The sequence below is a fragment of the Betta splendens genome, chromosome 19 (genome assembly GCF_900634795.4).
Source record: "Betta splendens chromosome 19, fBetSpl5.4, whole genome shotgun sequence".
Classification (NCBI taxonomy): domain Eukaryota; kingdom Metazoa; phylum Chordata; class Actinopteri; order Anabantiformes; family Osphronemidae; genus Betta; species Betta splendens.
The window spans coordinates 12,768,303-12,781,511 of record NC_040898.2 but is presented as its reverse complement, the minus strand read 5'-3'; the positions used below and the strand labels follow the sequence as shown (position 1 = coordinate 12,781,511).

General features: G+C 50.3%; 1 protein-coding gene across 1 annotated transcript; it reads right to left on the bottom strand.

The window, feature by feature from the left end:
• Positions 1-4,951: 4,951 nt before the first annotated feature.
• On the bottom strand, positions 4,952-13,118 carry foxi1 (forkhead box i1). Its single transcript, XM_029134428.3, has 2 exons — positions 5,999-13,118; positions 4,952-5,887 (listed from the first exon to the last, which is right to left on the bottom strand). Exons 1-2 carry the CDS (start codon positions 6,594-6,596, stop codon positions 5,349-5,351), a joined length of 1,137 nt encoding a protein of 378 aa, XP_028990261.1. The 5' UTR covers positions 6,597-13,118; the 3' UTR covers positions 4,952-5,348.
• Positions 13,119-13,209: the final 91 nt, after the last annotated feature.

Here is a 13,209-nt window from a genome sequence, read left to right as displayed (position 1 = left end):
TGGCTTATTTAACAGAATGGAAATTAAGCACTTGTCACTCCCCCTTTATCAAATTCTTCCTGCTGGATCCACGGGGTCCACGTTCGGTCCAACTCGCAGAAAGCCCTCATGTACAGGAACACACCGATGCCTAGTTACGCTCCAGTGTGTCTGGAGGTGTTTGAGTCCGGCCGCATGCGGTCGGACGGAGGTCTCGCCCTCCAGGACTCGTCCCCTCCTGCTTTGAATTCCCTTTGGGCCCACGGACTTGTCGTGGCCCATCACCCAGCAGACAGACCTGTCTCGGAGTGGAGGTATCCACTAATCTGGCAGACTAGCTATCCCCCCCCCCCCCCCCCTCCTCCATTGTGATTTAAATGCCTGTCACAAGTTTCATTAGCATTATGATAAGAGATAGTGACACCCTCCCTTTGAATTCTATCAGGTAGCCTGAGAGCTAAGTGCAATGAAAGGGATAATTATGCAACTTATAGAGGGAGGGGCTCTGACAGTTCCACAAAGCTATCAGTCCGAGGCCTGACCCACCTAATTAAGACAGGGTGCCATCAATCTTGATGTCCCTGTCAAGTGACTTAGTCCCTGGTGGTTTCAGGTAAATAAAAAAGTGTGTCTCCAATAACTGTGAATGAAACGATGACTTCACTGGCTCGACAGACAAACCCAAACAGATCTTTTGATTTGTGTGATAAAGCTCAGGTGGAGAAGGGCAGCGGCGTTGTTGTGCCTTCTGTGAACACAGTGCTGCCCTGAGTGAGCCTTTGTGCGCGTCGGATCATCAGAGGCCTGTAAAAACCCTCTACAGTGAATAAAACGGGCCTCTTCAAGTGGGGGCATGTTAACGGAGCAACGGACGTCTGCGTCTCAGCTGAGCTGTCAGCATCGCACACGCACACACACACACGCGCGCGCACACACACACACACACACACGCACGCACGCACGCACACACACACACACACACACACACACGCGCACGCACGCACGCACACACACACACTGATTATGTCACGGCGATGGAATGCCGTCATATGACAAAGAGGAAGCGGGCGGCTTTAAATGAGCGATGCTCGGAGCTCGCGGGCGCTGGAAGCCCGTCTCCCCAGACAGGGTGCGCGTCCTCTGTTTATAGTCGACACACGAGCTGTTTGCGGATGACAGGCTGCAATATGAAAGTCATCACCAGGCACTCGCTGCGCGCTGTTTGTCTGGCAAACAGGCGTCTCCCAGGCTGCCGACACACACACCAGACTTAAAATAGTCCCGACACGACACAACACGGACCGCGACAAAACAAATGTGCGCATTCGCACAACGGCTGGCGATGAAGCCAGGATCTGATGATCGTAACCGCGTGCTTCTATTGATTAGCCTATCAGGGCATCACATCTTGGCCGCCGCGCTCCCGCCTCAGGATGCTCCAGCCGCCTCAGAAGTGAGCCAGCGCATTGAAGTGCCGGCTGGGATTAGCGGCAGGCACAAAGGGAGCCCTCGGAGGGGGCGTGCTTTGAAACGCCACCATTTAGAGCCTTCAGCTACAGCTCATCTGCAGCTTACATGGGGAAAACCTGGTTACATGTGGATCAGGCCCATTATTTGGCCTCTCTGTGATGGTCTGGGCTGATGAGGCCTCTGAGGCTCAGCCTGTCTCCCCTCTGCTGTCTCTCTATTGGTATGCGTCCCTCATAATAAAGGCCGGGAGGTGGGGGGTCTCATTAAGGGCCAGGGGAGTGTGGGGACAGCGAATGAACCCCCCCCCCCCCCCCCCCCCTCCTCCTCCTCCTCCACCGGCAGATGCACCAGCTCCACACAGAGCTCAGGCTGAACAATGTAACGCGGGAGCAGGTGAAGGAACGGCAGAAATGCGCCAAACGCGGGTCGGAACCGCGGCCCGTCCGCCGCGACATCACAGCGAAGAGGCCGCTTCCCTCGCGAGCGGCCGCACTGACTGACGACCCGAGGATCCCCCGAGTACTGACTGATCCGGAGCGCGCCGGGGGCCCGGGCCCCGCGGGCGGCCGCTTCCTGCCCGTCTGTCACCGCTTCCTGTCGGCGCTGAGCGGCTAATGACAGCGCGCAGGTGCCGGCCACCCGGGTGGGATCACTGCGAGGCATGAGCCGTTCACTGGGACCGCTGCAGCAAACGCACCTCCACACAAACCAGCAGGGAGACTTCACGTGCGCTGACGGGTCAATGGCACCATTACCATGCGTTACACTTAAACGGTCCCGGAACCGAGCTGAAGTTATTACACGTTGGCTGCCACTCAGATATTAGTTCTGCAGCGCCGCACGTAGAAATTGATGCTCCGCGAACCTTGGATACTGTTCGCAAAGGGTCACGGCTTGGAATTTCATGCAGAGAGATGAATGGCCATGGATTTAGCGCTGTTCCGACACCATCGGAGCGCAGGTATAAAAATTATTCACCGATAAAGAAGGAGCCGCTCGGAATGAGCCACTTGTTAGAAACAGGGGCCTGGTTCCGGCTTCCCGGCAGTGTGTGAAACCGCTGCCACGGCCTGTTACCACAAAGGTCACGGATAACGGATGATCTGCCCACAGTCGCCTAATGTGAGAACAAAGAATTTGTCAAAGTATATTCCAGCAACAGAGCGAGTGAGGGGATGAATTACACTGGTGGGGATGGGTTTTCCAGACGGGCCCCGGCTGTGGATTCACCGGAGCTGCTTCTGGTCTCTTAATCCTCCCATCGCAGGTTCCTCCGCTGGAAACGGGCCCCGCGGGTCTCCCAGGGCCCGGCCCAGTTATCGGCGGCGGCGCTGCTCGCGTGCAGGTTGGGGAGAGTAAATCAAAGCAGATTCAAAACAGAGGCGGGGCGCTGCTGGCGGCACCGAGCGCTGTTCTGTATAAAATAAGCCATATGGGCCGGAGCCGTCCCATGCCGCTACCGGGCCATACATTAGGCTTTTTACGCGCCTCTGACGGAGGATGATGAAACCGAATCGGGTCACGCCACTCCGTGGACATTCTCCGCAGCTATCGCTTGCACACACGATGCTTTCAAAGCGGCTGTCATCATATTGTTCTCCTGAATATTTAGCTTCCTCCAGAGATCCAGCTGTAATATAAGGAATTATCCCCCTAATGCCCACTGACTGCTACAAACAGATGTGAGATTTCAGGGTCGACCCGCGGCCCGATCCGCCCCCTCTGCGGCCGAGCTATCGTGTTCTTCTCTGGGGTCACTCAGTCTCCCTCCTCAGTCTATTACATGGCCTATGAATAACTATTAGGACCTGACTGTGTCTTTTTGCTGAAAACCCGACACATTACAACACAAAGCCCATGTTAGAGTTAATTGTGCACAGTTAATTGTCACACGTGCAAATGGCGGCCGACTCAGACCGCGACACACTGTGTGCTTAAAAGACGCTTGGAATGAGAAAGAGTTGCTAATGAACGTATGTTCCAGCTGAACCCTCGCGTTAATGCTGATGGGACTTTAGGAGCAAGTCTGAATCTGGCGTCTGGGTGTGTTTCAGATGCTAAACACACAGACCAGCAGAGAGAAAGGCTTCAAGTAATCCTGATCTGAACCTCCGTCTCCTGCAATTAGGAGCCGAGCTCACCTTCGGAGGTGATGGAGCTCTGAGGCTGAAACCCTTCATTATGGGTCTGGGCCCTGAGCCCTGCAGCCTCGGGCCTCGAGCAGGTAGCAGAGACATGTTGTCCCCGACTGGTATTCATGTGGGCTCAGTAAAGGCGCCCTTCAGGCACCGGGCGCTGGAGCGTCGCATTTCTGAGAACTGAGAGGCCTGAATCGAACTTGAAACACAAATAGAGCTTATTATAATAAATAAATCATATAATATTTACTGCAGCCTGATCATATGAACGCTGATTTATTTGTTGATGTGAAATGTGATTGAAACAGTTAAATGTGAAATGGAGCCTGTGTGAAGCTCAAATTAAGGGGTAAAATAAAATTCTGACAAAGTGGAACGTGTGAAACCAGTGGCAAGAACCGAACGGGCCTTGAATGTGCTGCATTCAGCGGACGCTGATGAGGAGGAGCTGAACAGAAAACGTGTTGCTGTGAGAACCTGCTCCTGTGTGACAAGAATCCCCTTTGTCTGATCCGTGGCCCTGCTCCACAGATAATAGCGCAAAATGTGGCCTGAGGGAGATAATTTGTTCCCAGATCTTCAGATCGCAATATTTTCATTTGAGCCCAGGAGGGGATCCCTCTGACTGCCAGCCTCCATTGTGTTCCAACAAGGGGCACGAAAGGCTTATCAATTAATTTTTCCTTTATTCCAGACCATGGAGCGCATGAGTGAATTCAATTATCAACCAATTAAGAGGTGTTTCCTTTTATTTACAGGCTTTGATTCCGTGCATATCCATATTGTTTGAAAATAAGGGAAGAGCAGGGTGTTGGGCCACTTCAGTGTTTCCCCCCAAACAGGACGCGTCGTTTTGTTTCCAGTGCAGCAGAAACATGTCAGATTTTGTTTGGAGGATGCACTTTGGGAATGAAGAACGCAACGGTCCCGCAGCGGCCGGGCTTTCGCGTGACAGGACTTAGGAAGTGGGACAGGTGGAGCGCTGGGCTAACGGGTTAGCGTCTGAGTCAAAGCCGCACAAAGGCTGAACTTCTGAACCTTGTAGAAGTAAGTTAAAGGTCTGATTGCTGGTTGAAATCGCGTTATTGGAGCCGACAGGCGGAAAATGTCTCTGTCTGACATACTTTAGCGCTTACAGCCACTTGACTTGGCTTCGCTCACCACTTCCACCGCTGACGTCTCCCTCTGTACATTTATCAGGCCTATTTGACCTGGAGACGTGACAGACGACACAGCGGGGGCTCTGCAAAATAATTCCAAGCCGGTTTAATTGGACGCGGGAAGGTCGAATGCACGGCACAATATTCCGTGCGAGTAAAAACAAAGTCGTTTAACACATATTTTTCGCTGAAAAGCATGAAGAGAAAAATGACACTCGAGCTTTAATTGTTCACGTAACATAAATGATTTTATTCAAACGTCCGGGTGAGTTTAAATAAATCACAAAACACTATTCAGTCTAAAACACAGTTGGAATTCTCCTTATGAAAATAATTTCTGTACACGTGTCTTCTCCTTTGAGGCGCGAGAGAAAAGTCCACTTCCATCAGTGGAAGGAGGCACATCTGTGGACAAGGAGCAACCGGACCAGAGGCACTTATCCTTTATAAATACAAGGAAATATATTTCTCCCAGTTTGGAAGATGATCGCGAACGGGACGTTTGGTCCCAGTGCAGTGTTACAACAAGGCCTGTAGGTGAGTGACAACCAGCTACACAAAGAGTTAAGGCTAATGAGTGATAAGTTACTGGGGAGACAGGCTACACCTCTGTTCCCTCCCGGCTGTAGATGAGGTTATTTACACTGAAATGGTTGAGGCTCTGCACCGACGTGTAGTAGTTCATCCTGCCGTTGTCAGAGTTCAGAGAGGAAATCAAGGTGGGTGAGTATGAGCCCAGTCCAGACGCGCCGTCTCTGGGCGGGTTCTGGGTCAGAACCCCGAGGTGCGCGCCGCCGTAGTCGCGCTCCGCGCCGCCGCGGGGCGCGTCCGCGCCGCCGCCGGCCGCCAGGAGGGAGTTCACGTTGGCCACGAAGTTGCTGAAGCACGGGCTGTGCTCGGCGGAGGGCGACGGGGACGACTTGGGCTCCGTGGACGCCGGGGAGCCGCGCAGGCTGGGCGGCGACGGGCTCAGGAGGCCGGCGGTGTCGGACAGCTTGTGCGCCGCCTCGTCCGCCTTGAGCGGCGGCGACGCGCCGCCTGCGCCCGCCAGCTCCGCTCTCCTCTTCCTCTTGCGCCTGAAGTTGCCGTTGTCGAACATCTTCTCGCAGTTGGGGTCCAGCGTCCAGTAGTTGCCTTTGCCTGGATGAGAAATAAGACGGGTGAACGTTCGGAATCGCCCCTCGTCTTTAATCAGTCGCCGTGGAACTAAAGCGCGTAGAATAAAAATCCCTCCCACAACTAAGCGCTCACCTGGGTCGTCCTCGTCTCGTGCCACCTTTTTGAAGCAGTCGTTCAGTGACAGGTTGTGTCGGATGGAGTTCTGCCAGCCAGCTTTGCTCTTCTTGTAGAAGGGGAAGTTGTCGGCCACGTACTGGTAGATCTGACTCAGGGTCAGCTTCTTGTCCTGTGCGTTCTGTATGGCCATGGCGATCAGCGCCGAGTACGAGTACGGCGGCCGCACCATCTTAAACAGCTCCTGCTGGCTGGAGATGGACAGCCAGCCCAGGTCCGCTCCACCGAAGCCGGCGGGAGGCGGCAGGAACTGCCTCTGGTTCGACCCGTATCCGGACTGGATGTAGGACGAGCTGCCGTTGCCGGGAAGATAGGGAGAGGAGTTGATGCCCGGCCCGTTCAGCCACAGGTAGGGGTTCGTGGACGGGGACGTGTACTCCCCGAGGCCGTAGCTGGACGCGTGCGTGGGCGGCCTCTGCGCGTGGTGGTGGTGGAGGTTCTGCTGGTACACGCCGTAGTTGTCGCAGTACACGGCCATGTCCAGGAGCTCCTGGGGGCTGTGGTGCTGAATGGGGCTGCTCTGCTGGGTAGATGGTTGGTGTCCAAAAGCGTTCATAATCCACCCGAGCCAGAATCCGCCAAGGCCGAACTGCGTGCGTGTCTGTCTCTCTCCCTCAGGACTGGGCTCGTCCTCGGAGGGAGGAGGTATTTATGCGCAGCGCCCGGAGCCAGGTAGCCCATCGAAGAAAACTCTGAGGATGGTCACACCTCTCTGTTCTGCCCCGCATTGACCCGATCTCCATATCAATGCACATCGAAACTGCCGTTGACTGGAGCGTGTCTTTGTTTTAAGCAGTATTCACATCAGGACATGTCAGGACTTTTATCAGTGTCGTCCATCGCGCGTAAATACGCACACACGCCTGATTGAAACCATCAAACATCTATATAAATTAAAAGTGGATATATATAAATATTGCTTCGCAAATTCAATATGATATAATTTAAAAAATAGAATTAAAAATATTTTTTGTACATGTTATCTCGTTTTCGTGATTAAAACTATTAACCTCTAATTGAACTCAAGCTATAACAGGGTTTTCATGCATGAATAGCAGAAATCCTAACAGAAAACACACTTTATTAACACATTATTGCATCTGAAAAGCACTCGTCAACACCGCGGTGAACAGTAAATAGGGGCCGTAACAGCGCAATAAAAGCAGGCGTCCTGCTTCGTGGACCGCGCACTGATTGTCGCTGTGACTGAACTTCTGCGGGACAGTGTCAAATACAAACAAGGAAGAGCCGCGTGTGTTTGCAAAAAGGCACCTTTCATTTAAGAGAAGTCCGTTTGCGATAAACAGCCCCCGAGTGGCGCAAGTTTAGTGTCAACAAAGGACTCGTGGAAAAATACCCCCAGCAGGCTCCCGAGGAAAAACAGGGGCCACGAGTCGCGTGGAGTGAAAAAAAAACTGAGTGAGTTTGTCAATATTATACTCACTTAATTTTTTCAAACACCAATTTTTTAAAAAGTTTTTTCTGCTTCGAAATACATGTTATATAAATGTAATATTAAAATTATTTTAATTGCTATAATCCAGATTAATGTTTTATTGTTGAAATTATTATTATTATTATGAGCCTGGCTCCTGCGGTGATTTGTTATAAAATAACAATATCCCCACACATAATAATCGGGTTGTTTCTGGACTCGATCTTTTTAAATTGAACACATTTACCTCAGATAAAGTTTACGCTGACAAACGAGCCCAACGAGTGAATTCTGAATTTCCAAAGCGTGCGTCGCCTCCGCCCTCGGGTCGGACTGGGCTCCGCAGGTGGCCGCTGGACCCCCGCACTAATCGGCATCGCATTCCTCCTCTCCATGACCTTGATGTAATGGTTTGGCTCGGAGGTGTTGTCCCGACCGAGGGCTGTACAGCAGCCGCAGACACCGGGCTCCACGGGAGGCCACTGGCATCTCACCTCCAGATGAAAACAGCCCCAGCCGCCGGGTGTCCAACGCCCAGCGCGGCTCATCACGGCGACTGTGGATGTGCGCGTGAAGCGGCCGCGTCTGCTTCGAGTCGGGAGCTGTTGCTTGTTGAGATCAGGCTGCGAGTCAAAACAGAGAATCTCCTGACATTTTCCTGCTGAACACCATTTTCTGAAAGCAGTCTTGGCTCTAACCCACAAAATGTGGACGACTGTGAAATGTTTAATTACTAAGCTATTAGATGCACTTAAGGCCAATTAAACGATGAGAAGCCCAGATAAGATAATTAATTTTGACTGTGTACACAGAATAAGCCTCTTGTAGAGGCCTGACCTTCCCACAGTCTCCCCCTAGCGGCGGAGCAGAGCAACGCAGGCAACACAGCCTGAGAGCTGAATAATAAACAGCCTTGTTGCCGGTTGCAGTCTGACGTCACAGTAGGAGAGGAGCTTGGCACGTTTACGTGGGATAAATGTCATTAAATATTTTTAAACGTCATTAGAAGCTCAAATTGCTGTGAAGGCGTCTGAATGCGTAGCCTCGATTCAAATTCCATGTCAGCAACACCAAAACATCGCAAGGTATTCAACTACCTGTGAAGCCCAGGGAGGAAATGAGATGTTTGCGTGTGGGGTCCCTTCAGACCAATTACTGTCTGGCCCTGACAGTCCGTCTAAGGCAGAGCTGCAGAAGGAGCACCGGTCGGGGGGGAGATACAACCCCTCAGATGTTACTGGTCTGTAAGAGCCAACATCTGCACTGGGTTCAGCCTTAAGCTGCAGGAAGGTGAAATATACTCCATCCACTGTTTACTGGTGGGATCTTTAAATAAAGTTATAACATTCTGTAAGTGGAGCTGATCCTAAAGCTCCACTGAACACGAAATCACCGGCTGAAGTGTCAACACTGCTAATTTGACCTCGGGCTTCTGAACACACAGGCCCAAGGTTTACTGCACGTTGTGGTTCAGGGTGATTACTCATATTGGAAAGGTGCACTAACAACGCTGTCCAGACGAAGGCAGCATTGCTTCAGACATGGCGCCAAACCGACCTGCGCCGCTTCCTGGGAGGCGACGATCCTCAAAATCACATCAGTGCGGTGTTTTTAATCAAGCAGAAACTAAGAGGCGTCAGGAATTAAAGTTAAAGTGATGAACGTGCAGAAGCGTCCTCTTCATGCTCCTCCAATACTGATAATGCACATACTACAAAATACATATAATCTGCATTTTAAAAAGGCCAAAAATATGCAAATGTCAGACATAAATAGTTAATTACGTTTCACATTGACTCCAATTAAATAGTAGTTAACTCTTCCCCGAGTCTGATAAAACACAGCGTCGAATCCGTGGGAATCCTAAAATATCCATCTATTTCCGTTACACAACCAACGGTGAAGCACCGAGGCAGCTCACAGATGCGTGAGATCAAAAGACCAAATTACAAAGATTTGATAAACCACTTCAAATCAATACTGAGCTACGGAGGCAGCGTGCCTATGGCACTCTTTAGTTATTTCCATGTGAAGCTGAAACTAGCAGGGGAAACTCTCTCATCAAACCTGTTCTCCACCCCCGGTGTCTAGGTATGTTTCCTAGCAACACGTCTCCCCGGCTGCCTGGGAAAACCCAGCGCATCATAATCGCCCCGGCTAATGTAGATCACCAGCACTCGGCTGCCTCCGCTCCAACCACCATAATAAGCCTCCGTCGACCGTGCAGCACCAACCGAGTCAGGCTCGCATTCAAAATGCCAGCAGTTCTTTGCTTTTGCAGTGCGGCGCCTGCGCCAGCGGCTGGTGATAAGACAGTGATGGAGGGTCTGTCTGCGGCGCCGTCAAGTTGGAGGCTGTACAGAAAGCAGCATTAAGGCGCCCGATCACAGACGCAGGTGTTTGCTCTGAAGTCTGATCACAAACTCGCTCAAAGGGAAGTTCGCTGTAATCAACATCTCACACTTTACAGCGAGCGACGGGGCCTCATTTCCCAGGGAGCCAAGTTCCATATACGAGTTTGCATGTTGGGACCCCCTGGAAGTCTACCTGCCATAAGCAGCGACGCTCCCACGTGCAGACGGTGCAAAAACGACTCATTAATTATCCAAACAACAGCAGCTCAGTCTCTCAGTCGACCTCATTATCAATTATTTAACCAACCTCTGCAGCATCACATCACAATTACCAAGCTCAATATTGCTTTTGCATGAGCACAACCAGAATAATCGTATTCGCTGTTATGTTTGAGAAAAGTTAAGACGGGGCGCGAAGGGAAACTGGCGAACGCTTTTCCCTCGCGCTCAGAGTGACATTTACACTCTCAGACTCATTTGACTGTTTTCTCTTATTTATGCGACAATTAATTGCAGGAAAAAAAGGGAAGTAAGAGTTTGAGAGACGGACACCAGGAAGTTTCCCCCGTCTCTGCAGTGGACAGAGAAGCCAGGATCTCCCCACACACAGTATATAAGCATATGCAATGATTAATGGAAAGACTGTATCTCATTATGCTAAAGAGACATTTAAGTGGAAACGTGCACATTCGCAGCCTCCCAGCAAATGAAAGCGTGTCGAGAGCGCACGTTGTTCCAGGCTGCAGTGACAAATGAGACGGGCAGAGAGCTGCGCTGTAAATACACTTCTCCTGGAGAGAAGGCGCTGGTTCACAGCTCTCAGCCCTCACAAAGCCGCTGGAAATCCTCTCAATTAAGACGTGCATTTTCCCGCGCTTTGAGGAGCGAGTGGGAGAATCACGAAGGCGCGGCGGCGGCGCTGGCGCCGCTCCTCATCCCGCTTCAACCGGACGACTAGGGGTCGGGTGCAGGTTATAAACCAGCATCTGACCCCAGCAGGAGTTACGGCTTCAACCCACTGTGGACGTGATGAGGCTTTGATCCACATAACCCCCTAAAACTTTCTAATGTCTGCGTGAAAAAGGCAGATTATTGCATTATTTATTATGCTGCATTATTTATTTGCCGTATTCACCAGCCTCAAGTGAATATTTAGTGCAGGTAGCATTTGGCAGCCTTGAGTCCACACAGATTTGTATCTGCTTATTAAACACTATGAGCCGTTTTCTTATTCCGGTCAAAACAAGGCCCGTATTAAAAAGCTGTCTTCAACTCTGCTGTGTATTAATAATTAGTAGTGTTTTTGTTTTGCTATTGAATTATTTGAGCACATTGAGGTTCATCTGCACTTAGTTACATAACACAACCATCAGAGGCTTTTACTTTACTGATACTGATACTGATTGAGACCCGAGCCCGGTTCTGGTGCCTTTCTCTGGCTGCTGTCGGACCTTCAGGCGTTTTTAACGTTGGATCTAAAACCACCTGTCACCCTGATGAATGCAGGCGTGTCCCCTTTTCATCTGTAGCGTAGGAAAAATGAATAATCAATCATATTTCAACACGGCGGCCAGATTTATTTGTATTCTCTGCAAACGCATGTAGACGGGTTTAATTAAATATTTAACAGCTGCTGTTGTTGATCATCTTGACCTCCCACAATCTACTGGTAAAAAGCCCCGATGTTGTGATGATGGTCCTATCATGGAGCACGGGGCCCACGCTGCCGCTTACTAATGCATGCAGCTGATGGCAGCGGCTGCCATCTGTGCGAGGAAGGAGCCCGAGCATATTTTAATCATGAAGTGACTTCTCAGCAGTGACGCGGTGAAGACGGGCGGTCAGTTTACTCTTTAATGCGCTGACGACTGAATAAAAACAATCAGGAGAGCGCTCTCGTGTTGGTTAACACTGACCTACTGCAGGCCGGGCCTTTCAGAGCCAGCTATTAGCTATCAGGCCTTGTTGTAGGCAGAATAGCAGTGTAGGAGCGTATTGATCCCTGGGGGGGGCCAGACAGTCGAGCCTCGAGAGGAAACTGCGAATATCCAACAATAAGACGGGAAGCCAACACGTGGACCACAGTAAAGCCTGGCTTTCTATTGTATATTACTTATTTCATTTTGTTTGGTTTTGAGGACCATTCATCATCTAGACAGACGGTCAGATGAAGGTCCTATAGAGCTCACGCCGCAAACCTTGGATTCCGCCGTAGAAACATGTAAATGGATTTTACTGCTCGAGTCGCAGCACACGTGGGAAAAGGACGACGCAGGAAGCGTGAGAGGACGTGGAGGAGATTACGTGGTTGAACTCAATATAGCCCCAAATACACAAGTCAAATATTTAATTGATTTATTGCTGATCAATTCGGAAAAAAATCATAGTGGGTGAATTTAAATAAGACCCCTTTAATAAGACATTTTATAGTCAAACTCCACAGTGAGCTGCAGTCCTGCGGTCTCTAATGAGACGCAAAACTCCACAGGAGTCGATGTCACTCATTGCTCCAAATCAGGACAAGAGATCTTTATAAACCCCAACTTTCGTCAGTTGTTAAAATGAAACAACGACTTCAAACAACAAAGGCTACAGTCGGAATATTTGTCCTCGGGCGCAGACACCTACTCACAAAGTGTCAGCAGAACGGGGGAGCGGAGCACACGAGCCACCAGGGGCGAGCGCTTGAAAAGGAGCCCGCGAGCTGCTTTTATGGCACAACAACAGGCCTGTGAACACATTCACCAAATGTGCGGGCGATGACGAAATCGTTATGAGGACAAGTTCATTTCAGCGCTGGAGCTCTGTTTATCGCCGTATGGGGAACATCGCACGCTTTGCTTCCATTTGGAGCCGGAAAGTGATGATTGTTTTGAACGCAGACTTTTAAACTCAGCCCCACAATGAATATATTATATTAATTTTAAGATTATTAAAGTGGGATGTAATATAAAGCTGCAGCAACAGATAATTAAGTTAATAATTAAAACTTTAATCGTTCGTATGGAGTCAAGACACATTAAACCCGTCAAGCATAAAAAGCAGAAACAACCCGTCCACCTCCAACCTGGATGTTTACATTAACAATATACCTGATGTTTACCCTGAAGAAATCCCTTCTTTAAATTTAAGAAATTGAAGCTAAACTGCACAGAACAGGACAAAGTTGGCGTCTTCTTCTTTAAATATGGGCCGCATTGTGCATTCACGCCTTCAGAGGGAGTAATGACTGCTCCGTATGCAGACGCATCATGCAAATCACGCTGCGTGAGCCCGTGTTGCGTAACATCGCCGGTCTGAGCGCCTGCATGCTGTTAATGGAGTGGCTGTGGTGACGGCTGTCAGTCAGGCCGGTCGCTCATGGGGAAACGTACAGATTT

Excerpts from the sequence above, each read along its gene's own strand:
- foxi1 (XM_029134428.3), bottom strand. The coding sequence starts at position 6,596 with ATGAACGCTTTTGGACACCAACCATCTACCCAGCAGAGCAGCCCCATT. Across the intron at positions 5,888-5,998 it reads ACGAGACGAGGACGACCCAG|GCAAAGGCAACTACTGGACG; the intron begins GTGAGCGCTTAG and ends TTTCTCATCCAG.